Consider the following 27,582-nt stretch of genomic DNA (forward strand, 5'->3'; position numbering starts at 1 on the left):
TTCAGAGTCATGGACCATTTAATGATCTTAAGAAGTTAAACAACAAAATTATTTTACAGTTAAAAATGTCCTCATGGAGGAGCATCGAAATACAACCAAATTAAGACAGTTTTCGTATCAATCACTGTTTTTTTTTCTTCTTCTAATTTATCAAAACATGATAAGTGCCTTCAACAGAACAATGATAGTATTGAGCTTGCAGTCATAAAACAAGACTGGCAGGCGTGATTTACTTTCAGCATCGGTTTCACACAAGAGTCCCTTTCCTCAGACAATAACTACACAGAGAAATATCAGCGCGCATGGAGGACACATGGAAGTATTTACAGCTTTGCTTTAGAAAGACAAATCCACATTGGACAGACAATAACAAACACATCCAATAGCGGCATGATGGCAAGTTCAAGTCACATTCGTTGCACATCTGTCATTAGACGGCTTGGGGCAGTAGGTGAAAAAGGTGAAAGAAAATTCCCAACATTCATCCACAAAAAGGAATGGAAATATAAAGTTATATTAAAATAGATCATGATTACTTTTTTTCTTTTGTTTTACAGAAAACACGTACATTTTGGCACAGAATTGAAAAAAAAAAGTTTTTTGTAGTTGGAAGAACACATTGAAAACGTTTGAGGATCCAGCTGTAAAATAATAATAAATTCACTTGGTCTCTCCACATTGCATCAGTCTTGAACTGTGTATCATATTTACAGTTGCACAATGGCCCGCAAAGATGCTGCTAACTAACTTTTGACTGTAAACTGTACAACTCTCAACTTGACCATGGAACAAAAGCAGCAGACGAAAAGTCTCAATCTCTGCGTTATACCATAATATGGATGATTTTACACTCAAATCTGTACAGACTTCATATTTTTTTCCTTGTACGTAGTGCAATGACTCCTCATGTCTCTCTTTAAAAAAAAATCACAATCACTTTGATGAAGAGAAAAAAAAAAAAAACCATCAAGAATCTCCAAAAGAGTGAGTCCACAGCCATACCAATGCCTCCAAAACATGGCAACATTTAAAGATTCAAGCAGAAATGCTCTTAGAAACATTCTGTACTTCAAAAGTAACATTTTTGCACTTCAACACCATTGAGTGAATTAAGGACTTGGTGAAGTGAACCAAAATAGTGAAAAAAAAATTGCTTAAATGCTTAATTGAGATTTTCATAAAAAATATGAGGCAATTCCACTTTAGAAAAATCAGCTGGTGTTGGCTTTGCTTTAGAAAAAATAAATAAAATCAAACAGAGGCAATGACGATCATGAGGTGAGGTGAAATACTGGAGATGCTGTTTAGAAGGTCTGGGGCCAGGCGGGAGAGGTGGCTCTCGGAGAAGTCACACGGTGGGAAAATCTGCACCACGTAGGCGGGCTGGAAATACAAACATGAACATATTAAGAGGGAAGAACTCACACAAGTCATGTGATTAGACCAGTGTTTCCCAACCTTTATAGCAGAGATGGGCATTCCGTCCATGGGACGGAAGACGAGAATTTTATTTTATTTTTTTAAAGGATGGACTAAGCAAGGGCGGAAGTGGGTTTTCGTCCGTCCCTGTAATCGTCCCTGACTGGGTTAAGTATGTGGTGTCGGGAGGCAAAATAACAAGGCAAGAGTGTAGCCAAACACTGTATTTACATCACAGGCTATTAATGTCACACAACACGAGCTCGCATAAAGCCAGGGAGGGAAAGTCCATGTCACCAAAAGCTTAACCTGTACTAGCTTATCATATTCTCCTTGTAGCATTTGAACAACAGGGTAATTTCCCACGACACACTTGAGGATCTCTCCAAAGTGCCAAGGAACGGTGGGTGGGAATTACACCATTTGACTAAAAAAGGTTCAACACACCTGATTGGAACCAGGATTGGGCACATTGATGATGCCAGCTGCCTGCTTAGCCTGCAGGTAGGTGATGAAGCCACTTTTCAAGGCTTGCGTTTGACTTAGGACGTCATCCTGGTCTCGACCACAGGGTAACGCCAGCAACAAACAGTAATCATTCTCCACCTGCCATTGATGACATAAGTTGTTTCAGTATCATTTTCTATTCCTCCATATTTGAGGGCAGAAGTACTTACAGTCATCCGTCGTGCCACACTGTCTAGCTGAGATGCTTCCAGCCGCATCCTCTGAACAATGCGAAGAAGCGGACCTCCCTCTAGCGGTGGCAGTGAGCGCTGAGCCAATAAAGTGTTGCCAGAAACAAAGTGCAGCTGCACGGCGGCCTGCTCATTCTTCAGCGCCAAGAGACCTTGCCACATGATGGGATATTTCTGTACGAAAGCAAGATTTTATTTGATTTTCCCATGAGGCCGGTAATTGAAAATGTTAATTACAATGAATTAATTACAGATACAAAAATGCATTTTATCACACAAGGAACATTTCTCCAGGCCCTAATTCAAGTGCTGTGTGCACCCCCCCCCCACCCCGAAGTGGCAAGTGTGTGAAAGAAAGTGGAGGGGGCGTAGCTGTAGGGAACAAACGACAAAGACGAGCAGAGTACTTAAAAATCTGGTAATTTGGCAATCAAAAACATGACCAATTATTTTGTTATTTGAATTTAATCCATCAGAAAAAATATCTAATTTTTCACATTTCAATTTTAGACTTAGATGAAAAATACAGAACTGAATTGGATTTAAATATCTATTTGGTACGGTTTATGTGACCTGGAAGTTTGGTAATGAGCATTAATAATAGCTTGTTAGCCACAGTCTGGACAATTTCGTACTTTCTTTTAATTTTGAGCCTCTAATTGAATTACTGGGATTATAAAGACATCCGTTTTTTTCTGTTAACAAAAAAAAAAAAAACAACAAAAAAAAAAACCCAGAAGAATCTGTCACTTTTTGGGGGGCTTTTGACTTCCAATTGAACGGATTCTACAAGGCTATACTCCCAACTTCATGCAATAAATGTGTCGCAGCGAACAAAGACACCAGAGTAAATGTTAACGCTCTAGTTTGAGCAGGGCTAGCTTGCCTCAGCAACATACTGAAAAGATGAAAAAAAAATAATGATCCTGTATCCTGGACTCAAGTTACCACGGGATTTCTTTGATATTTAACGTTATTATGAAGGGAGATGGGTGTGCATGCACCTGTCTCACGTTGATGTTTGAAGCTGCGAAGGGAGTTGTGTCTATGTGTGTGTCTGTGTCTCTTTCTTTACACTTTCTAATTGAGATATTAATAAATTAGAGGTCAAAAACTGTTGAGTGTGTCTAATTCCCACCGTCAAAAGCTGCACCGTGTCAATCGAGCGGTGTCCTGAATGAGCTGACTTGGCATCAGGCCGTGGCTGAAATGAAGTAGATGAGAGTGTCAAGAATGCTGCAGGGCCTTTCGGTTGTGACTGATCTGGTTTTTGATTCAGGCCCATTGAAGTGGTCATAGGAGACTGGTACGAGGGTGAGACTCCCTCCCTTGATATTCTAGACATGTTTGAAGAGGTAGAATGGTGAAGGTGAGGACTCTCAGGCTTGAGAGACTGAGGCATTTTACATAGGTGACCCAATTCAGGTTCTGGGAGAATCTGAGGAGTAGGACATAAATCATTATGTTGAGTATTAATGGATTGTTGAGGTGGTAGAGGATGCAATTTGACATGATGAAAGTTGTCAGCAGTAAAAGCATTATATTTACCTGTGAAGATGTGCTGCTTCCCGATGAAGGATGTCCAGTTATCTGGGGAGGGAAGCTCCTTGGGTCACGATAGACTGGAAAGGAGGCCACACCTCCAGTATGAGACAGCTGCAGGCCGTGAGAGTGAGGAGACACCAAGACAGGGCTAGATGTGTGAACTGCCCTGATTCGAGTTTCACCACTCGGTGAATGGATCAGCTGTCTTTCCCGTGTTTTGAAGGATTCTTTTTCTGAAAGTTCAGCATTCTTTCTCACCGAGATGTTACTGGTTCCGTTCTCCGAGTTGTGTGACAATCTTGTTTCCACAGTGGCTTGCTCTCCAAGCTGTTGATGTGCGAGCATGCTCGGTAGCATGCCTCTGTACTGGTCCAGACTTAAGCTTGCATGGAGCCCTCCACGATCATTCTGAAGCAACATGATATCCGGTTGCATCTGCGGTATTGAGGCTCTGCTCAGGGCTTGGTTAAAAGGTCTGTGTTCCTCATCGGTTAGACTGCTGACACCGCCACCGGTAGCCAATGACCCCTGGGGAGTTGAATGAGACTGCCTGATGACAATGGATTGAGACATGCCTGAGTGTGGTACTGGCCCTGGCAGAGGAGAGGACAGAGAATTACTTCGCCTTCCGTAGCTGATTGCAGGCATTGGTGAAGCATTGATCCTTGGTTCATGTGTCACTGACTGGGTGACACTGTGAGGTTGGATGATGACAGAAGATTGCTCTGAGTGTGGATGGTGCACAGGGACATTGAAATTTGCTCTGGATGACACACCATGAGGCATGACAACTGAAGTTCCTACTGGGGAATTGCTAGGGGCACACACTTTGACAAGACGTGAAGGGGAGAGAACAGCCGTTTGTGAGGACTGGGGGTCTTGTTTTGGTTGCAGAACTGAGCGCTCAGTTGGCATGCCAGGACTGGAGCTTATGCGTGATCCAGATAGTGAGGGGTGGTGAGGGCTGTTGATAGGGCTGAGGTTAGCGTGTTGAATTGAATTTTGGGGTGGGACATCCGTTCCCGGTCTCTTACCCTGCTGCTTTATGACAGCTTGGTTGTACATTAAGACTTGAGGAGCAGAGACTGGCTCTTGAAACATCTTCACAACACTTGCCTGTGATGCCGTATGATAAACAACTTCAGGCTTGTCACGTCCATGGCTATCCAGCTTGGTACAAGAAATGACAGGTTGAGCATTATAAGATTTGTTGGTCAAGAGAACCCCTGTGCGTCCATAAGCAGATGGATTTGAGGGTAATTTAGTGCTGGGAAACTGGGACAAAGGAATTATCGGGTCTTGCTTTATCTGAGATTTAGGCATAACTTGCTGAAACTCTATGTCCCCAGTACTGGCTGGCGGAATTTGACTTATTTTGGCTCTCATTCTGTGGGGCCCTTCTGTTTTTTGACCGGAATAACTCAAAACAACAACACCCTCTGATGTATTTACTCGAAGACCAGGAATTGAACGTGAAGTGCTCTCGACAACAGAGCGTTCTCTAACTTCATCATCAACGAAGTCAAGCCCATGGTATCGATGACTTTCATTAGAATTTGCTTTGAATTTTGGTTTTGCCAAAGGACACATGCTTCTGTTGCTAAGGGAAATCCGTGGTGTCTCATCTGTATCGTATGGGATCGGAATGCGACTTATCACAGAGGTAGCAGGGGAAATTACAGTATGAGGGTTGTTCTCACCACTATTTTTGGGGGATTCTACCAGTGGTTTACATTTGTAATGTATGGACTGAGGGAGTGAAGACAATTTATCTTCTACATGCCTTGGGCCGGTGGCAACAGAGGTATTTTCATTTTCTGACATCTGGAAATGATCTGATGTAGTAGTTGTCACTGTAGTGCTGGGAATAGAATTGCTGTTTGATGCAGACACATATTTAGGTTCCATTAGGATTTTTCTTAAAGTACTGGAACTTGGATGCAGATCAGAAGCCTTAGTATCGGGAGGCATCGGGGGATTGATTGAAGAGGAGCCAAGCGAAGGTGATGCTGGTACAGTAGAAGTTACCACTGTTACATGACATGGAGGGCTAACAAAAATTCTACTTTCTTCAGTTCTCAGAGGCCAGTTCGGCAAAAGTTGAGCAGGTCGTAATAACGGTAGACCTGACTGCGATACAAGTGGTGGACGGGCAGGTGAAGGAGTAAAACTAGAGGGAGATGACTCTGCTGCTTCTCGTTTGCCATTGGAGATGACTCTTGAATCTGAATGAAAGGCTGATTCTTTGGGTACGGGCTGTTCAACTTCAGGTTGTTCTGCCTCTTTGGGTGTGCCCAAAGTCGTAGAGCTTGGAACATCGCGCCTACAGGTAGCGACAGCAGTTACCACTGATCCCACTAAAGTGGTCCCAGTTGTAATAACTGGTGCTTTGGAATTTATGATTTCAGGATCCTCTGGGATTGACTCGGGCAGCTTGAAACGGGAGGGCTCTGGCCGCACTTCATCTTCATTCTTCTTATTTATGGCACATTTACGACCTCTTGACTTTTTCTGCGGTTTGGGTCGAACTTTACCTGTTTTTTTGGGTGTATTGGCAAGTGAGGAGTCCTCGGTAATCCTAGATTCTGCTCTTAGACCTTTTGGACTCGAGATCAAAAGACCATCATCTGAGTCTGCAGCACGAATAGTATTCACCACGGTGTTCACGGTTTCAGTTTCTATGCCTTCACTGGTGTTACCAGACAGCACCGAATTCGGAGTGGGAATAAGGGCACTGAAAGCTGGAGCAGCAGTGAATCCTTCCGCATCTGCACACGACTCTTCAGCTGTGATGGAATCAATAGCGGCTGCAAGTTCTGTTTCACTTGATGGTATAGCTCGCTTTTCCTCTTCAACCTCAGTTTGTGACTGTGGCACTACGGCAGGTACTGTGGGCACTTGCCCTGAAGGGTGCTCCTTATACAGCCGAGGAGGGTGGTCCGTAAGTTTGGCTATATTTTCAACTGCCTGCTCTAGTTCCATTTGATGTGCGAGAAGAACAGCAGCCGGATGCACAGGAAGGTCTGGCTCAGATACAGCATCTTCAGTGTCTTTCACATCAAGTGCCTTTGATTCTTTGGGAAGGCATATTGATATTGATTCCTCAGACTTAACTAGAGTGTTGGTTTTCTTAATACTGACTGGAAATGACTCAGGGTCATTATTTTCAGAACGGAGCAAACCTTTTACATCATCAACACTTACACGGATTTCAAGATTTCTCAAGGTATGGGATTTATCTTCGGTGAACTGCTTGGCATTTCGTTTGAGCCTTTGTTTTTTCATTTTGACACTCTTTTCAGCCATTTTGCTCTTTGGGAGGGTTACATCTGGGTTCTCAAAATCAGCCGATGTAAGTGGTGTGTCTTGTTCGTTTTTCTGCATTTGTGAGTTTGTGCCTGATAAATGTGCAGTTAGGTCCGAATCATCTTTGGGTTTTAGCTCTAATTCATCACAACCTCCTGTATCTGTCAATTCAACTAGAATTGTAGCGCCTTCAGACTGTTTGTCGAGACGTCTTCCTTTTTTGTTAACCAGTGTTGATACAGTCAGTGGCATTTGCTGAACCTTTCTTGGAGAGCGCCATCCCTCAGATGATTTCACAACTTCTGGTATGATTGGAGTATCTCCGATCTCTGTGTTGCCATCCGTTGTTTTCTGTATTTCCACTTTTCCTGTTAAAATATGGTGATCTCGTTTGATACTCCTTTTTGGTGGGCGCCCTCGTCTAGGATTAGTAGATGGAATTTGAACATCTTGCTGTATGAGTTCTTTATCTGTAGCACGTTTGCGCATTGTTCGTAATGGCTCCGCTGCCTCTTTGCCAGACTGCTCTCCCTCACGTACAGTGGCATAAACCGATCGGACGTTTCTTCGACGTGTTCTGCCATGAACCAACCCAGACTCAAGGTTTTGTTCAGAATTTGATACGGGAATAGGGGACTTTGATGGAATTTTGCACTCTAACGATCCTTTCTGAGCTTCTGCTTGCGGAGATGAGCCCCTTTTGAGTTTCTCTCTATCAATACGTTCACTCTTTCGTGTCGCAGTTTTATCTTTAGCATTTTTGGTCGCCGGTGATGCGCGTAATATGTTGTGTGGTTTTCCTCTCTTATTTTTAGGTTTTCTTCGGTTGGGTATTTGTTTACTTTCAACCTGTAGCTCTGGTATACATATTTCATGGACTATCTCTGGTCTCTTTGATTCCTCAGAATGGTGCGTTTTCTGAATTTGTGCCTTCGGGTCACACTCATATTTTATCTTTGCATACTCAGAGCATGTAAACTCTGTATTCTTCTGTTCAAAACTAATCCCAGAACTCTCCTGTTTTGGAGGCTCATCTTCCACAGGATGATTGTGCTCCATTGGCAAATCGTCACCAATCTCTGGTTCGGTCTCAATTACCTCTGTTTTTGCTTCTATTTCATTTTCTGCCTCTAAAAGTATGGGTGGAGGGCTCATATTTGGTTTAGGGCTTATAGGTTTCAAGTCTTTCAAAAAAGGTGGCGAGGCAGCGATCTCAAGAACTGTCTCCACATTGTCTTCTTGATTAGATGACGCATGTGTCTCTATGGGAAGTGGTAAAATGTCTTTCCTTTCAGGAGATGGCATTTCTTTCAGGCATGGAACTGTTGGAGTAGTAGACATGGTCGAATGGGGGCAGACTGATTTTTCATCAACCTTCAAACGTGTGGTTGCCATTTTATCAGACAGCACATCATCACAACCTGGCACATAATTATGTTTAATCTCCACCACAACTGAATGCACCTCTGCATCAAGTGGACAAATGTCCTTGTCTTTTTGTTGCTGTAGCTCCAAAAAACGACTGTGGAATAGCACAATGGGCTGTGGTGGGATATCACCATCTTCACATTCTGTCTGAACTTCAGGATGACCTGGCAGAGCAAAATTCTTATCAACTCCTGTTTCACAATGTTGGTCTTTGCGTTCAAGGTGCTGCAAACGGCGAGAATCCTGTTCAAAGATTGAGCTATGAAGGAAGCGGGAGGCAAACAGTTCCCGGCGTTCTTGGTCCTGAGCCTTAAGTTCCTCTTTTTTGCTGTGCAGATTTTCAGCAGCACTCGCACGACTCTTCTTCTTCTTCATGTACCAAGAAGGAATTGGTCGGGGTGCTAGTTCCACCTTGTTTTTATCTGTGCGGCTGTGTGTGGATGATGGGAAGCGAGAGGGAAGAAAGGACCAATTGTCTTCTCGGGAAGAGTAAAGTGTCTTGGCTCTTTCGAGAAGTGCTTTTGTATCAGGGGTTATAGTTTTGTCTAGTGCGAATGAGTAAAATTTATTCTTTTCCAATGAACCACAAAGTTTTAGATCTGTCATCCTCTCGTCATGTTCCCTGAGGATGTAAGATAAGGAACTACTGGACTTGTGAGAGATTTGTTTTCTTTCTCCATCATCATCAGAATCGGACTGTACTTCTCCTGGTTCCAAATCCTGCCGTTGGCATTTACTCACACTTTCACTTTGGGAAGGAGGTTCCATTTTTGGCGGATCAGAGGAAACCCTTCCGAGCCAACTGGACATGAAGTCCTCATTGCCTCCAAGAAATGATGCCTTTAGCTTTTCCGGCTCACTTTCGGGTGTTTGAAAATGTCTAGGTTTCAGGACCATATTACATTTCAATGACTGTGCATGTAGAAAGTGTTCTTTTGTCAGAGATGATTTTGTTTCCGTGTTTAAGTCTGAGATAGAAATCTGGGTGGTTTCCTCTTCCCTTCTTAGACAAATGGGGACTGTTGAGGGTGTTGCATGGTGAAAAATACCCTCATTCAGCTTGCGACAAGTTCCAAAGTTTTGCTCTGTTTTTGAGTCGATATTATCCACTTTGTTTCTTTTACATAAAGAGAAGTCATCAGTGTTTATGTCCTGGTTTGGTTTTCTAATATCATGCAAGGCATACTCAATTCCAAAGTCTTGAGTTTCATCACGAGGTGTGTTATCACACTTGTCACTCTTCTCAACATCACATAGTTTGGCTCGCAACCATCGGCTCTGTTCAGTTGTGTGTTTTGTAAAGGTATTTGTCTGGTCCAAGCACACAAACTTTTCCTCATCTTCAGAATCTCTACAATTCCTTCCACTTTGGTCCTTGTCACCCAAAACCCTCTTTTCTTTTATTTCATCAAAATCAAGGCCGCCATCACTGGATGTCTTTGTGAGACTGGAGCTATTTTCACTTTTTGAGTGCGCTAATTTCATTTTCAGGAAGGGCAAGTCAAATGGTTCTGAAGATTCAGCTGGCAGTGCTTGCTGGGACGGCAGCTGAAGCGCAAGGCTTGTGGAGTCGTTTTCTGAGTCTTGTCCCTCATTCGGACTATGAAGTGGAAATATCTGCGCAGATTTGTTCCTGTTTTGTTCCCTTTTTTGCATCTTTTTTATGAAAACATTCTTATGAAAATCAGAGTCATTATTATTCCAAGGTTTAGGAAGGACAGATCTACCAAGGTCATCTTCACTAATTCTCTTCTGATGGTCATTGTGGCCAGAGTCTTCAAAACGCCGTTTTCTTGCAGCCAAGCGATCAAAATCGATTGAAACACCACTTTCAAAACCAATTTCACATTTTCCCAGTTTTTTGGGCTTCATTTTGATCTCTATGTCAATATGTTCCACTAAACGGTGCATGTTTTTATCTCTGGGTCCCTTTACATTTCCTTTTGATGACTCTGTGCGGAACAGAGGACTTCTTTGGTCAGCAGGAGGTGATACCAGTCTCGGACTGTCATTCTCTGTCCTCGATATTTGTTTTTCATGAGTAATCAGTTTTCCTTCTTCTTCTTTCACACGTGTTAACTGCACCACACAAGGCAGAAGATCTAACTTGCCTCGACTTGAGCTATCTTTCAGGATTTTACCATTTTTACTTTGAAGGGCAGACTCTGGGCTCATGTCTCTATCAGGTTCAGGCTCGACATCACATGTTTGATTGATTGGTGAGGATACTTTGAGCTTCTTAAGTCGCTGTCTCTCATTTTTATCCTTATCACCGCGGTCGTTACGTCCAGCCCGTTTCTCCTTTTCAACCAAATAGACCTTTTCAACCTCACAAACACCCTTCTCAATTTTGTTTATTTTATTATACCGTTCTGTGCGAGTCTTCTCAACTTTTTCAAATCTGGAAGGGGAGACTGAACTGCAGCTACCACTTCTTTCAGAAGATGGGCAACATATTCGGCGGTCTGAGTCACTTGCTATCCTTTCAGAGATTGAAGGGGAGGCTATGGGGGTTGGAGCGCGACGCGAGGCAACAAGAGCTGGGCTTTGGCTCCGCTCAATGGTTCTCCTCCCGTGGTCACGCCCACGATCGGTCTCGAAGCGCTCCCTCTCTCTCTCACGTTCTCGTTGCAAATAGCTGTATTTCCGAATATCCTGTTCGTAAGGATCGGCTCGGTATTCTCGATATTCCCGGGTGTCTTCGTAGTACTGTGTTTCGTAGTAATCTCCTTGATAGGGATCCCAATCAGTGTAGAACTCGCGACTTCTGCTTGTGTATTTACGGCGCGGATCTTCCGCATATGTTCCTGGTGTGCGTACGTTTTCATAATATGGTCTCTCCACTTGAAACTCATATTGAGAGCGTCGGTCATCCCTGCAGGAGATAGGGCAGAAATATTTCAAATGACAATACAAAATGTGTTGTGGGTGGGGTAAGGATTGCCCTCATTTAAGTTGTGGTATCAATTCTAATTATTAAGTAAACAAACCTTCTTTCAGAAAGAATGTCATAAAAGTCTCTAATATCCTGCCCAGATGCTTGCATCGAACGATAGAAAGCCATCTGACTCTCCTGATTGGCAAAATCCACCTAAAAGAAAGAAGTAGACAGTTTCAAGGACTATTTTATGGGTAATGCAACATACTGGAGCAGGCTTACCTTGATTTTACTGCCCCCTATCTTCCATCCTTTTGTGTCTTTGACCGCGGCCTGAGCATATTCAATATTGTTGTACAAGATAAGGGCCATTCCTTTCATCCTGTCGAATACAACCTGCAGAAGACAAAGAAGACAAACTCATCACATGCCCAATGGCAAAGTATAATTACAAGTCCACCCACCTTGACAACATGTCCATAGCGGCAGAAGTGTCGGGTCAGAAACTGTTCAGTTGTGTTTGATGCTAATCCATCCAGCCAAACACAAGTTGTGGGCATACTCTTTCCAAAGCCCAGCTGAGAAAGAAAATCTTTTTTAAAAAATATCCACATCCTAGACTCGTTGATTGATTTTCTGACGGTATTTTATTCTTACTTTAAGTCTATTGTTTCCAAGGTATTCCCCATCCATCTTCTTTATGGCTTTGCAGACACTTGCAATGTCACAGTATTGCAGAAAGGCATATTGAGGGGCTCCGTTCACTTTCTTGATGTCGATATCCTTCATGGGCGTTACGAAATAAAAAGAACCTCTTAGTCAGCAATATATTGTTAAACGTCGTCCAAGGTTCAAGTTGATTAAAAAAAAAAAAAAACATACCACAATCTCTCCAAAGCGTTGGAAGATGCTGAGAAGATCATGATATGTGGTGGTCTTCTCCAAGTTCCCAATGAACAATGTCCGAGTAGCCTTCGGATGAAACTCATCTATCCTTTCATCCAAGGGCCGGAACTCATTCTCACTTTCAGTCTCTGGGAAGGTTTATTTCTTGTTAGTTGAGGCATTTCGTCAATGAATCGCAAACAAGACTTCACAACATACCGGGACCGTTCCAAGCAGTGACATCAATTTGCATTCCAAAAAAAAGCTTCCCCTTTGACGCTCCGAGCGCTTTCTCTTGGTCTTCTTGCTGCCGGAAAAAGACAAGTCCATAGCGCTCCTCTGATGCTCCATGAATTTGTACAGACGTGACTTTTCCGTGTTTTTTAAACTCATGAAACAAACCGTCTTTTAGACTTGTATCTGTAGTGAACACAAAGTGTATCTTACAGCATGTGCACTGAAGAAAAAAAAAAAAAAAAAACAGGCCTTTTTTTTTTCCACTTGGGCTGACAAGCAACTTACCCGTAGAGCGTACAGGAAGATTTTGGACCTTGATGCCGAAGCTTTTACGTGGTTCCTCGTCACGGGATGATAAAGGAAGTGCTGATGGTGCTGGAACAGCAGCTGACTGCACGGAGCGAGCCGGCGACTCATCACTTGAACTACTGCTAGAATCACTGAGGCAAAAACAATGCAACATCATAGGAACGTAGCCTTGCTGAATTGTCACGTCCTGTTTTAATGCAAAATCTAACAGCTAATTACTAACAGTAACTGAGTAATTTGTTTTCCCACTGAACTAGTGACATCATGTCAATTCAAATACATTTTAGAGGACGGCTCGACAAATACATGAACTTAAACAGTTGTTGCTGTTGCACTTGGGTCCTCTATAGTTGTCTAACATCATGCCTTCAAAATGTTTTCAAACTATCAAAACAAACCAAGAAGAGGGCATTTTACATTGCTTGGAGTTAAGAAATGGAAAAGTTCATTTCAATTCCTTCATTTTTTTTCAACGTATTATTTCTTCAGTAATTAATTGAAATGAGCGCATTGGTTTTAGATGTCCTGGAGCAAAAACGTTTTGCCCATCAAACAATTAATACTTATTGTCTGACAAAAACCATGACGCGTTCTTAATGTAAAAAAAAAAAAAAAAACTGCGAATGACGCAATTTTTCTTTTGCTTCATCCATTTCTTCACGATGTTAATTTGTTCAGATGTCATGGCCACTGTACTTCCACCCTCAAACGTCTTTTTATGTAACTCAAACGTGCCATATATAGTGTGGGATTTTTCTTGCTTTAAGTACTGTACAGTGATTGTACAACGTATGCAAGTGGGCATCTGGAATGGACCCAGTCTGCTGCACTGCAGGACAGTAAATCTGAACTATTTCTCCCAGCCAATCAGTGAAGTGAAATTAGGTAATAATGCTTTTTGAAAGGCGCTTATAAATAAAATGTATTATTATTATTATTATTATGTTTCCAAATATTTCAAATGAAAAACAACAATGATTTCCCTCATGTCATACTTCCTTCAAAGCTCATTTTTCAATCCACATTCAAGGTACTTTTTTAATATACAATACATCTTTATGGCTGGTCTAGCTAGAATAAATGTTCAAATTAAGTAGTTGCATTATAACTACTGAAAAATGCTGTAAATAATTAATATTTCACATCTAAATAGTGGTGAATAAAAACACAAATACAAAGCGTCTCACATTTCCCGATCACACAAAGCTCAAACAGACTGAGGTAGCTTCTTTCCCAGAGCAATAATAAACAACTCAAAATAAGAACCATCTTAATCATCAACCAGACTTGCACAAATTCCTGATCTTCTTTCCAATAAATGCTCAAGCTCTGTGCAATAATGCTGATATACACGTGCAAAAATGTTTGCACTTCTGTGAATATCATCCTTTCACATAACACGCAATAACTGCTCAGTGCTTACGACTCTCATCCATTAGTTTATTGTTCTTATGCAGATGTACATTTATGCATTGTGCATATCAAATTTTTTGTTTTTTCTTATTTTATTTCATTTTGTTGCATTAGCAGAAAATATGTTTTCTATATAGGCACCAAGGTGCAGCAACCTGAAATTTTGTTATATACAGTACATGACAAAAAAGTGATGCTCATTCTGATTTGTCCACCACTGCCTCACAAGGTGAAATTCTAGATGGAAGAGTGTGTGTGTTAAAAATCATGGCTGCCTGATTTTGCTCAAACCATCCCCATGCCAGCCTCTTTCACTGCTCTTTTTTCCTGCCCTCCCTTTCTCCTTCTGTGCTCAGACACTCCCGGAAGTGCTACTGACTGACGGAGCCTGGCCGGTGGGAGTGGGCAGGCAGCCAGCACTGGCTAGAAATTTCCAGTTTTAACTGGATCACACGCAAGGGAGTTGGGGCGGTGGGGAGGTGGTGGTGGTGGTGGGGGAGGGGGGGGTGGTTCTCATTACCACAGAGGTACGCAGTGAGAAAAGGATAGAACAGCCCTCTCCTGAAAATACCCAAATAGCACTACTTCATCTGACCAAAGGTGTCGCTCTAACCCATTTACAATATCTATAGAGGACCGTGCAGTTCACACCAGAAAACGTGACTGCATCTGAACAACTAGGCATGTGTTTTTGGTCTATGGCAGCTCCTTGCAGGTGTTGTCACTGTGTATTTGTGTGTTCGACTGTTTTGACTGTCCTGTTCAATAAACGGCTGAAATTGCACCAGTGAATGAGGCTCGCTTTGTTTTATTACTTCACTTCATTACAGCTGCAGCATATCCCCCCCAGCCCATAACTAAAAATTCCAATCAAGTCCTAAGAAAAATAATTTAATTGATGGAAAAATACATAAATAACTTTTTTTCTTAAAAAAAAAAACAAAAGTTGGGGCAATCGTACGTCAAAGTAGATAAGACAGTACAAATTTGGCCTTGTGTATGGATTTGGACTCTCAGGACCAACTGCGTTAGGACTTGATGAAATTATCATTATTAGTGTTATAATGGCTTTAAGTATGTTTCACCATAGAACTGGAGTGGCTGACCAATCAATACTATGAATCCACATCCAGCAGTAACCAATCCTTTCTTGCTTTCCCGGCTTGTCGGGAGCAACCGTGAGAATGCTCAGCGCTGCGAGCTGCGGCTGAATAGCTTGCATGGATAAGCACTGTCCTTCCATGGTGCAGCGCCGCTCATTGAAGATACTAACCCTTGCCCCCATGGTGGCAAATAAACAGCACTTCTGACAAGTATTGCTATCACTGAGAATGCGACACACCAAACAAGAAGAAAGAAGATGGTGAAGCCACGCGCTCCGCTAAGATATCCTGAAATGTAGTCGTGAACACCAGAATAAAGTGCTTAGATGGAACAGTAGTCTGACTGGAACAACTTAACAGCAGAGAGTAATGAATTCTGAACAGAAAAAAAGCAAATAAATTATTAAGTGTCGACAGGAGAAATATTACAACAGCTACACAGTAAACACATAACTAGCCCGATAACCAGAAATGAATTTGTATGTTGTTAGCATATACACATCAGCCAGAATTTATTGCTAGATACCGGTGCCTACCCAAACATTGGCTGGTTGCTCACCATAATAAATGGCAAGTTGTCGAACAAAAGAAGACTAGGAACAAAGCAAAAAGGTTCTTCATTTTCTTATCGGCTAGTTGTCAATTTTTACACTTGCGTCTTTCAAGTGTTGCAGTGAACACACAAGCAAGTCAAGCAAGGTGGAGACTTCAGGGCAGCTCTCAACTTCAGCGGGAATCACAAGCCCCGTTCACACGGCAACGTTTGGTCCGACGATGCGCCGAAACAGCGCCAGTCGAGCGTTCACACGTGCACATTTGCTCCGACGTAGCTCCACTAAAGAGCTTATACCGGACCAAATTTGATCCACCTCAGGGAGGTGGTTTAAAAATTTGCTCCAGAGCAAATGCTTGCTTGCGGGGGAGTGGCCTCGCTACGCTCGCTACCAGATGCATGGAATCCGCCCCCGGTCGACAGTGACGAGGGGGCCAGCGACACAGACGAAGCCCGGCCGTGCACCCCCGTTCCCGGTAAAAGTGTTGGCGATTTAAGCGGTGAAGACAGCGCTCACGATCAAGAAGAGGATCAAGAAAGCAGTGATGTCAGCCGAGCCCGATTTGCAGGCCCGAGCCCGAAGCAAACCCGACATTTCATATTTTATTTGTGAGTATTTTTGGGAGAAAAAAAACAAGATTTCTTACGGTTAAAATAATCTACATATTTTTATGAACATGATCAATGCATTTGCACAACGAAATAACGCTGAAATACAGAATAAGAGGCCAGACAAAGAGAAATCTCATGCGCATTTGCTTAATTACGCAGAGAAATCCTGCGGCTTACTAGGCTTTAAATAGAATAATTCAAATCAAATAAATAGGTAACGATATCTGAAATAATTTCTATATGATTGTTTAAACGAAATTAACATACGTGCGCACTGCGTCTGGCCGCGCTCCTGTTTAGCAGTTAAATAGCAATTAAATTACAGCGCATTCTCTGTTTTATCCAAATTGTTTGTTTTAAAACAAGTATTGCTTAGTTTAGTATTCGCACATCGTTTTAGTATACATTTTTTAAAACATATATTGTGGCAGTCGTAAGGAGCATACACGATTGACTGTAAACACGTCTTTATTCCACGACTGCCGACAAGTGGATCTATTCTTAACATGGACAGAATAGTGTCCGCCATAATATTTATTAAAAGAAAAATAAATAAAAGTCCGCGAGAGAGAAGCCCGACCTGAACCTGTTTTACTTCCGCATTCCTGTCGTTTTGGTCCGCAGCAGAAACTGCACGTATGCCCGCAAGTGGAGCTGCGCCGACACTGCGCCGGTGCTGTCACGCTCAGCGGCTTTGCACGTGTGACCGCTCCACAAAATTTGCTCCGGTGTAAAATATATCGCAACAAAATATTTCGGTGCAGCGTCGGACCAAATGTGTGCCATGTGAACAGGGCTACAGTCTCAACTCTTCAGTTGCCAAATCAAGAGTTTTATTTCAGCCATTTTTCTCATCAAAGCACACCTGAGCTTCCAACAAGGACGCTCAAGCCCCCCGAATTTATTTAGTAAACCATCTTGTCGTCGAAAACACGCACCATTGGCCGTTGAAAAAGCACAACCACGAACACTTAGTGGAGAGCTAAAAAACTGAATAGAAACATGAAAAACCTCTCACCTGCCACTTGTGCTGCTGCTGGTGCTGCTGACCGAGTCTGAACTTGAGGAGCGGCTGCGAGAGCCCGAGACACTGTGGGAGCGTGGAGGCCGACTAGCCTGGCTTGCCAGCCTCTGGGGAGAAGGATTTCGCGACTGCGCCAAGTGAGGAGAGCGGCTGCGACTGTGTTGAAATGACCGCTCACTACGCCGTGCCCTGTCTTCTCTGTAAAGGTCCCTGTGAACCACACTGGCCAAAGTAAAGGCCTCCCTGGTCCGAGATTCATAACGAGGCTCTGGTGTCCCAAAGCGACATGGACTCCTGCTGTGGGAGCGGTAGAAGCTAACCCCGCTGGAAGCAGAGCCCCCACTTGCCCCTGTGGCAGCCCCTGCCGCTCCACTTGTTCCGGTATTGCCAGCAACAGCATTAACAATACCGCCGACTCCAGAGGACAGAGTTGTATTGCTTCCAATGGATGTACCGGAACCATTCCCAGATGCGCTGAGAGTTCTCTCTCTCGAATAATAATCTGTGTCATAATGTCGTTGGCGTTCAAAGCTGCTTCCTTGACGCTCGTGGTGGCCGTAAGCGCCGTGGTCGTACTGCCGCTCACGACTTTCGGCAGTCCTAACAAAGACAAAAACAAGAGGGGAAGAGAAATCAGTAAAATGTCATATCTTTGTCAAAGTGGACCAACCTTTTTGAAATCATTGTCTGAGAAACCTGGCACAAGGCTTTCCGAGATCACCTGTTTGTTGTGTTGCACAATCTGAGGTCAGTCACCATGAAAATACAGACACAATGGAGATAAAATATAATTATTGCTAACCTGTACTCCAATTCCAACTGTACCTTTCAAAGAAATGCCTGAAGGACCATTGAACAAATTTCAGTTCTGTCCAAACCTAAAATGATGAGGATGTTTCTGAATGGTAGACTTTTATGTGATGTGTTCTTTCCACTTTTATGCTTGCACTAATAATTCGCCTTTTTTTCTTACTTTTCTGTTAAAAACATTGATTTGGAGAAGCTATTTATCTCCCTCATAACATCAGTTTGTGATAAGGACCCTCACTGAAAACGTACTACGGTAATTTGATGGCTAGCACATTACATTAATTTGTGCTCTAAAGTACAGTCAATCCTGCTACACAGCGGGGCACCTTTCGCACCCTCACTATATTGTGGATTTTTTAAGTGATCACTCATGGGTTTTTACAGTATACAAACTGATTAGAATTTACAGTTGCACACCTTCAGTGTTGTATTACGTTGTGCCGCAACATGCTATGCAGCACTACTAGAAGACATGCAGCATAAAAGAAGAGCAAGATGAAGAGGCAGAGCAGGAGCCAAACTCAATTCTAATACAATTTTAGTGCGTGCAGCGTGCGCGAGCGCGCGCACGCGCGCGCACACACACACACACACACACACACACACACACACACGCACGCGCACACACACACACACCAACCCTCCAGGCTACACTTCTTAAAAGGAACATGCATGTACACAGATCCTAAAATAAGTAGACTATTTTCTATACATTGTTTTTTTTTCTTTTGTCTGTGCAGAAATATTTTGATAGTCTGTTTTGATAAGTTTAGATTTGTTTAGAAAAATGTGTGTGACACAAATCATTAAAGACCCTGTAAAGTGGCTTAAGAAATGTGTTTGCATTATAATGTTTATGTTTGAAGGTAATAACTGAAAAGTGCAAAGACAATGCAATGCAGTGCTGAATTGTTGACATAGACACACCTTCCACTATTTCAGCTGTCTGGATTTTTGGGACATGGCTAAAATGAAGCCCAGGTATGGCACACATGGGCTTTTTGGCATAAGCCAGCCCTCCTTCACTATATAGAACAGTGATCCCTCGCTCTAATGTGTTTCACTTTCCGCGGCTTCGCTGTTTCACTGATTTTTTTAGTGCAGTTTTTTAATGCTTTTAAACAGTGAATTGCGTTCTGCATCATGATTGGCTAAGGCACTGACCGACGTGAACAGTCTCCGCACCTCGTCTCTGTACAGCTTTCCAAATTTACATTTGCAAATTTTTGGTCTTTGGTTTCATTGTATCAGTGGCGGATGCTGGTCTGTCAAGGAGGGGAAGCTCAATTTCAACCTACATCATAAAATGTGGCCGTTTATTTATACATGAATTCTACTCTCTGTTCCTTTTCAAAAAAATTAGAAGGTTGCCTTCACCATAAGATCGGTGTCATTTCGCTGTCAATCAAAAAGAGATTCAGCCTCAGACAGCTCATCCAATCATCATGCAGAAAAACTGAGCTTCCTGGCCAGCCTGTAAACAGCCACTGTCCATAGACTCCCAGAGACTGTGAGCATCCGGTGGGCGGGACAAAACCAGCATTAATCCAATGACTCGTCTCGTTTCAACGCATTGGGACAACCTACACTGAACTCTCGAGACGCCCAGCGTCCGCGCGGTCGACGCTCAGCGTCCACACAGTTTAAAGCACAGTGAAGCTGCGGGAATGAATGAGAAGAGAGTCGCGTCGTAACCAGTAATAAGAAGCTGATTCGGAACAAAAGTTGAGGGTTGTAGCCCATATTTAGTCAATGATATGTCCACACAATTGTACGTACACACATATATTTGATCACTTACTTTTTGACATTTTAGGGGAAGCTGAGCTTCCCTTGCAGAGCAATCGCGTCTGCATTGTATACATAGTTCAGTATTGTATAATAACTGTAAAAAATAAAGCTGACTATCAAGTACCAAGTACAACTTTATTGTCAAATGTGCTGTATGTTTCACATACAGCACATTTGAAATTTCGTCCCTCTCACATTTTTTTGCTTTTTTTTATAAATCCTACTTCACGGATTTCACTTATCACTGGTTCTTTTTGGAATATAACCCCCGCGATAAATGAGGGATTACTGTACTGAGTGCTTTTATTCCATCTGTGGCTATCCAGTGCAATTTCGAGTCACATTCCCACCACTACAGCTAGCTAGCTATGCCTACACCCCGAATAATGCATCTTCCCTGGATGCCACAATTTAAAGAACAGCTCGGTGTTATTTAACTTCCCCAATGTTATGTGTTTTGTTTTTGTGTTATTCAGGCAACTGTACTACAGTGAAGGCAAAGCATTGCGGAGTTTTTAGACTAGCAAAAAGTGTGTGCACAAATGACTCGGCGTAAGCATCAGGCTGAATAATGTCTGCTGTCGTGTTTATAAACGGTTTAATTTCCCTCAATTGTCTGTTACATGGACCCACACGAACACGTCAAAAAAACAGACTGAGGCTGGGACATACTGGCTGACCCCAATCGGTTCATGGCCTCCGTAAAGTTGTTAGCTCATGAGCTAGCCCACAAACTAGCAAGCAGCTAGCACAGAGTCTTTGCGGGATGGAAAAGCGCTGTGACGAGGAGATGGGATACTGTATATTCCAGGCGCCTGAGATTTAAAGCGGATATTTTTTTTCGTGGCTCAAAATATGTAGGGATGTGTAGGCAAATGCTACACAGACGAATGTATTTGAACAAAATGTTAAAGCCGAGTGGGGCATGTTTTCAGTGCATTCAGCAGAACCTCCCGCATCAACTTAGAGCTGTGGGAATATCTTAATTCTTCACCATTTTGAAGCTTGATTTCATCTATTTGTCGATTTCTTTTTATACATTCAAATTTGGCAGGGTTTTTAACAATACTCTTCTCTCCGGTGTGTCAAATTTAAGACTTTTTTTTCACTAGACAGGGACTTCAAATGTAGTTCATATACCTTAGTTCAAAACAAGCATCAAAGACTAATAAGTGGCAATGTGACAAAAAAAAGCAAATTCCATAATCAAGTATTGTTTGGCTGCATTTATAATAAGATAAGACAAGATAACCTTTATTTGTCCCACACTGGGGAATTTGCAGTCTACAGCAGCATCTCTTGTTTTATGTTGAGAGGGAAGAAATTTCATCTGTGCTGTACATTTGACAATAAAGTTGTATTCAATTCAAAATTGGGGAGTGGGGGGGGGGAATAAAGTGCTTCATTGCACAAAATAATAATAATAATACATTTAATTTATAAGCGCATTTTATTCAATGTCCTGCAAGTGGCCCCAAAACATCACAAGAGATGACAGTATTTCGCACAGAGCATAGCTCACGCACGCGCGCCGCGCGCGCGCGCACACACACACACGCACACACACACACACACACACACACACACACACCATTTAGAAGACATCAAAGAAATTACGAAAAAAACAATTGCAAGAGACATCACCTTCACTTTAAAGTTAAGGCTGGCTGATTTCGTTTTTTTTTTTTTTTTTAAACTTGAATGTCAGCTAAAAAGGTTAAAAGGTTTCTTGTAGGGTAATGATGGTTTGACCCTGGAATGCAATTATTTCCTCTAGCAGTACAGCACTGATTTTATCCCTTTTCAGCATGGAAACATGAGCCTGATCTACCCAGGAAATCACTGAGATCATTACTCCTGCAATACCACTGTATTACCGTCATGAGAGCTGGTGGTCAGGTAAGAAAAGTTGACGAGAAGGGGAAACAATAGAAGGTAAAGTATAGAGTGCAGCAGCTAGTGCTATTAGTGTGAAGATCAAAGAGTCAGCGGTGCAAACTATGGGGGTTAGCGAGGACAGCTAAAATACACAGGCAGGGCAGGACATACCAACCTTTTGAGAAAGTGGTAACTTGACCTATAATTCCAAATACAATAAAGGGAGATAGGACTTTTTGTGGGCAAAAATGATGAGTGGAAAGTGGCGGAGGGACAAAAATGAAGCAACATGGTTAATACGAAAAAACGTAATCCTCATCTTCAGGGAAGGAGACCTTCGAGGAGAAGGAGGACAAAACGGGATCCACACTCAGGAATACCAAATGCTTCAATGAGTCACCTTGAGTCCATATATCCATCCAGGCACGTGTGATAGTCTTTCATGACTACATAATATCCAAGAGTCCATCTTTAACTAGACTTGTCATTTTGTGTGTAAGCTCCTGCAAATTCCATGAAAGGAGAGACATCAGTCCAATTCAGTACATTCCAGTTTTTCCAGTGAAAGGTGTTGATCAATGGTAATCCATCTTCTTGCACTCATCTGATGGCATTGGGAAGAAAATGCATTGTCAAAGGTTTACTTTAGTTGTCGGTCCATGTGCAAATCTACATGCACTCCACACACAGGATAAATTGTGACTGTATAAGCTTTCATCCAAAATGTATGGTTCCACGCAAGAGGATAAAGTTGGTATTCCATAGGCACATTATCTCCAACAAAAAGGAGGTCATCGTTCATATCAGTCGTTGACCCCCCCAAAAAAAGTGGTGCGGGGTCCCAATCAACGATGGTGACTTATGTCTCTTGTGCTGTTGTGGTCTCCAAGAGGTCTCAAATTGTAATGCCCTGATCTCAGACATAATTCCAAATAACAGAAATGAGAGGGGCCCAAGAAAGCAACCCGTACCTTTGGCAGGACAGAATATCCTTTAGGTGTTAATCCAGCAGTGGGGTATACATTTCCTGTTTAAATTATCCACATGACTCCACTGTGAAATAAATCAAAGATGACACTCATCCAAATAATACTGTCCTGTATTATACTTTGTACATTGGGTACTTGTTTGTTTGACTACATCGGGAAAAACGGTAATATAATCCACCTGGCCAGCCATGTAACTCCAGATTAAGAGAGGAATCCCAGTCGCTGGACCACTCTGATTTAGGTCCCTGTATTTAGCCATCTTCAACATTCCTGGGAAAATGTACCACGTCCAATCTTTACCCTCCACAAATGATACTGTATGTCCACCTGACAAAGTTGCTTCTATTTACAAAAAGAATCTCGCTGTTTACGCTATGAGCGACCAGACACAGTAGATCATGCACACTCACATGAGGCGATACACAGCCGTCATTGCCCCTTCCTTTCCTGCTCTTTAACCATTCAGGCACTACAGCGGAGCATTACTACAACTTGACTGTCAATTATCTTAAGTCTTCTTTATTTCTACTTTGCCTAAATAACTGCTAGACGAAAGATCACATGATGCGAGTGCATGTGATTGTGCCCAATAAACTTTTTGTTTAACCCTACATTTATTTTTTGGTTGTGAAAAGTGCAAATAACTGCCGGGATAAGCACAATACACTGCGCGGGCATGAGCCCGTGAGTGACCAAGTGTGCCGTGGACTTTATGTTTTGAAATTTACAGTAAATTATTTCGAGTCATCTAGTATATTTGTTTCACTTAATGAGGCCGTTGTCCTGAATAACTGACGAGGATGTTCATTGCATGCGCCCTGCTTCAACCCGCGTGCACTGGCTTTTGTTATGTTTTGTGTGCATTGCATATTTATTTCTATTGTGAAAGGTGGTACTCATCAAGAATAAGTGCTGAAAGGATCGACTGCATTAAGTGTCGCACAGTCATTTACTGTATTTTGTGCTCATTCTGAAAAACACCAAGATAGCATAGATGAAGTATGTTGAAGTGATACACCACGACTAGAAGACAAGATTTGTATTTCAGTGAGGAGCTATGTTTAGCCTAGGTTATAACCAGAGTTTTGGAGATTCTCTACTGGATATTCAGGGTGCAATGCACACTCAGACCACATTTTAGGTGTCAAGTGGGCGCAAGAACGGCACCGATTGCCTCATGTGAGTACGACCTTAGTCACAAAGTGTTAACAAGTAATGCAGTCTCTGTATTTAAGAATATCCAGGAGAGCTGATTTGAGAATCCCTGTACGATTATATCCTCCTACACACGTCAGTGAACATGCTAGAAAGACACTTGGAGTTGAGCTCTTTAATTGAAAAAAAAAAAAAAAAAAAGCTTGCTTCCCCCTGCCATCATAAAAACTGTATCCACTTACCCGTCTAGTCTCCGTTCATAGCGTCCATCTCTGCTGTGGAGCGACGTAGGGGGGCCATACACCCCCCCCACTGGCGCCCGTGTGAACCCTGATACATCCCGGCCACGAGAGCCTAAGGACAGACTATCGTCCAGCCCCCTCACGGCACTAGGAATGGTGCCCGGTTCATTGTAATCAGTGCGCAGGTCTCTGTCCCCCATCTTGTTGACAGCATTGTGAGCCTTCTGAGCACTTTTGATGTCCACAAAATCCACAAAGGCTGCAACTCCGCCTTCTGAACCCCGTTTAGGCAGGACTTTGACACTCTCCACGCGTCCATATCTACAGAAAAAAAAAAACAGCAAAAACAAACTGATGAGCCAAGTGCCAACAATACCAAACAACCCTCTCTCTAAAATGCATTTCCCAGATTGAGAAGTTATTTAATGAATCGTCAAAATTTACGGGGGAATGAATGGAATCTTGTGCAAAAGCCACATGAATTTACGTGCGCAGTTCTTAAAAGTTTCATTTCCACCAAGAGGTTTGCTTGGGATCAATTTGCTGTGTGACACTTTCTAGCATTTACATAGTTTACAGGGATATACATATTCACCTCCAAACTATTCACCTGAACTGTCCCACTTTTCACTAAACCATTGAGGGGGCTGATCGCGAATTTTGAATGACCCCTAGATATGGCCAAAATGGTCCTAATATAGTTGCTTCAAAGCAAAATGACTGGCTTTCTGTGGCTTTTCAGATCTTTTTTATGGTTTCATTCATGATAGAAATTGCTGTCAAATTTCACATAGCTAATTGAAACTGGCAGGAATCCCTTGCACCCCCCCTTAAAAAAAACTAACATACTGCATAAGTGCAGTACTGTACACAATGGTGGTTTTTGATATTTGCAATTGGTGCGGCTGTAAAGGGCTCCAATTCTGGTGGGTGGCAAATTGGTTAAATAAATAAATACTATGTGCACAAAAAATTCTATGGATTTCATGTAAATGAGTGCTCCCATTCAGAGTCGAACTCTGGACAAGAGATATAAGAATAGGAATTAAGAGTTGATAATGGTGGGGGGTCAAAGTCATTCAAGCCTGGACACCAAAAATTAAAAAGGTCCATCCAGCATTGAAAAGAATGACAAAAGTGCAGAACCCATTATGAAAAACAAACTAAATTTATCAAGTCTACATAACTCCAAGGGTCACACTGTCACCACTAGTGCCAAAATATTTTGGGGGTGTGCAGTTCCCCCAACAACGCACATCTTCCGACGCCATTTTATACCCGTGCTCACTCATTCTGCCTTCCCCATCACATCACATCCACATCACATCACTCTGCTGGCTCAGAGTTAAACCCCGGCAGCCGCGGAGGGAGGCACCTTCCTCCTGCGACATTGCACGAGCGCGACGCACATCAATTCACATACATGCACGCTCGTAAAGGCTTGCATTTATTTCTAGCGTTCACGTTGAGCAACGGAGACGGACGCGTTTTGCATTTTTGGGCCGTGCGTGTTTACGCTGATAAGGCGACGCCGACGAGGGCTAAGAAACGTAGACGCATATGCGATGGTTTGAGCAGTCTGGCGTTTGGAGGCCACATATGGACGCAGCTGTGAGGAGGGCTGTGATTTTCTTGACATCTTGCGAACAAGCGCATGACAATTTTCCTTAAGATGGATTTTGAACAATTTCATTAAAATCCACACCAGAAACAAAAGCCACAATGATAACCACTGTGTGTGCGAGAGCGTGTTGGGGAGTTGCAAAGCTTCTTCTTGCTGCAGTCTAATCAAATCCAGCTTGGACACACACAAAATTACACTGCGGTTGCACGACGTCAAACACATACCACTGACATGACTGACAGTAGATCCCAATGCATAATTCGACCATTGAATAAGTACTTCCAGCAACCGTTCAGCGTAGAAGCAAGTGCAGCGTTCATACATGTTTTTAAAAAATATTTTTACAGCTTTGGTGACAGGTGGACAGGTGGGCTACTAAGAAAATGGTGAAGCTGTCGACATGCACATGGAAACAAGTGTGTGCAACATGATGAAGATGATGATGATGCTGATTAGCATGGGGTGCTGACAGCACAGATACGAGAAGGAAAAGAGAAAACACTTTCTTTATACTCACCGCTTAAAGTGCTCGATGATTTTCTCCTCTCGCACATTTTCCGGTAAATTTCCCACCCATAAATGTCTGGTTTCTCGAACCATGCTGCGCGCTGCTGCTGCTGCTCGACCATACAGATCGCTTTTGCTATGTCAGTAAACAGGAGAAAAAGAGGTGTGCAATGTCAATGCCACTGACTAGTCGTCCTGCACCAATGAGGACCATTTGGGTTGTTGTCCCCTGGCTTGCACGTTCTCTTTTGACACTGCACTGTTTAAATCGCGACCTTGCATATCGTGAGCGCGCTGCGGGCCGTTCCCGTGACGAGGAGGAGGAGAGGGGGGCGTCCCGAGCACAACGCTACCTTTGAGTGGCGAGAGAAATAAACCAGGGGCTTCCTCAAAAGAAACAGCGCAAACCTGGGTTTGTAATGAGAGGCGCACCACGCAGGCGTGGCTTTGTGTGTGCCTGTGCGTCTGTGCGTGTGTGAACTACTCTCCCCCTACGCTCACCCTATGCGATCACACGCGAGTGCGCATGCGTAACAATAGCCGCCACTCCTCCTCTTCCTCCTGAAGCTGCTTACTGTTACTTCCAGGAGGATCCCATCATTACAGCAACGGGATATACCCATACAAAAATATTTGCTCAATAACATATGCTCCTCTAGTGGAACGCATGTATAAATATGATAAATATGCCAATCAGGAAAGTACAGCAATCTTGGATCAATACACCACATCTGGTCATTTTTTAGATTAAATATTATTGTTGTATTATTGTATTGTAAAATAATGATGCTCACTTTTGAACGCTCAGAAATAGTCGTTTAACTCACGTGAAAGAAATAGACCAAAGGCGATGTGGTCATCAGCATTTTTGTGATTGTATCCGTTTCTCTTTTGTCTGCCTTTTGTTGCTTTCTTTTAACTCGTTTTCACTTTAACCCGGTCTGAGCTCCGTTTATAGCTAATAAGTAACAAGCAATCAAAGCCCACGTGCATAGTTCAAAGGTAGCAAGATCTGTACTGATAAGCGCTAATGGATGGATAAATATGCTTTCATGTGCTCTGAATCTTTGTTCGCTTTTTGTTTTAGGACTTCTGAAAGCATGCGTATCCTCTTTTCACGTACTATATACAGTACAGTATTTCTAGTGTGGTTTAGGATGACTTTTTGTCAACTTT

General features: G+C 42.7%; 1 protein-coding gene across 3 annotated transcripts; it reads right to left on the reverse strand.

The window, feature by feature from the left end:
- On the reverse strand, positions 1 to 26,887 carry spen (spen family transcriptional repressor). 3 transcript variants are annotated; one of them, XM_019891165.1, is made up of 15 exons: positions 26,417 to 26,880; positions 24,276 to 24,596; positions 17,405 to 18,010; positions 12,682 to 12,836; positions 12,379 to 12,579; positions 12,157 to 12,308; positions 11,932 to 12,057; positions 11,739 to 11,852; positions 11,557 to 11,670; positions 11,387 to 11,487; positions 3,666 to 11,271; positions 3,256 to 3,555; positions 2,097 to 2,291; positions 1,867 to 2,025; positions 1 to 1,383 (listed from the first exon to the last, which is right to left on the reverse strand). In XM_019891165.1, the coding sequence occupies exons 1-15, from the start codon at positions 26,497 to 26,499 to the stop codon at positions 1,252 to 1,254; spliced, it is 10,365 nt and encodes a 3,454-aa protein (XP_019746724.1). In that variant the 5' UTR covers positions 26,500 to 26,880; the 3' UTR covers positions 1 to 1,251. The 3 variants fall into 3 exon arrangements, with proteins under 3 accessions (XP_019746724.1, XP_019746725.1, XP_019746726.1); XM_019891166.1 differs by lacking the exons at positions 24,276 to 24,596; positions 26,417 to 26,880 and adding an exon at positions 22,065 to 23,128; XM_019891167.1 differs by lacking the exons at positions 1 to 1,383; positions 1,867 to 2,025; positions 2,097 to 2,291; ... (4 more) ...; positions 11,739 to 11,852; positions 11,932 to 12,057 and having other exon boundaries at positions 12,196 to 12,308; positions 12,379 to 12,466; positions 12,562 to 12,579; positions 26,417 to 26,887.
- Positions 26,888 to 27,582: the final 695 nt, after the last annotated feature.

Source organism: Hippocampus comes, unplaced genomic scaffold, assembly GCF_001891065.2.
Source record: "Hippocampus comes isolate QL1 unplaced genomic scaffold, H_comes_QL1_v1.1 scaffold174, whole genome shotgun sequence".
Classification (NCBI taxonomy): domain Eukaryota; kingdom Metazoa; phylum Chordata; class Actinopteri; order Syngnathiformes; family Syngnathidae; genus Hippocampus; species Hippocampus comes.

What these genes read in the sequence shown, in the direction of transcription:
- spen (XM_019891165.1), bottom strand. Translation starts at nt 26,499, where the DNA reads ATGGTTCGAGAAACCAGACATTTATGGGTGGGAAATTTACCGGAAAAT. An exon ending in GACATTCTTTCTGAAAGAAG is followed by an intron (nt 11,272 to 11,386) that starts GTTTGTTTACTT and finishes TATCTCCTGCAG; the next exon opens with GGATGACCGACGCTCTCAAT. An exon ending in ACACGGTGCAGCTTTTGACG is followed by an intron (nt 2,292 to 3,255) that starts GTGGGAATTAGA and finishes GCTTTCGTACAG; the next exon opens with AAATATCCCATCATGTGGCA.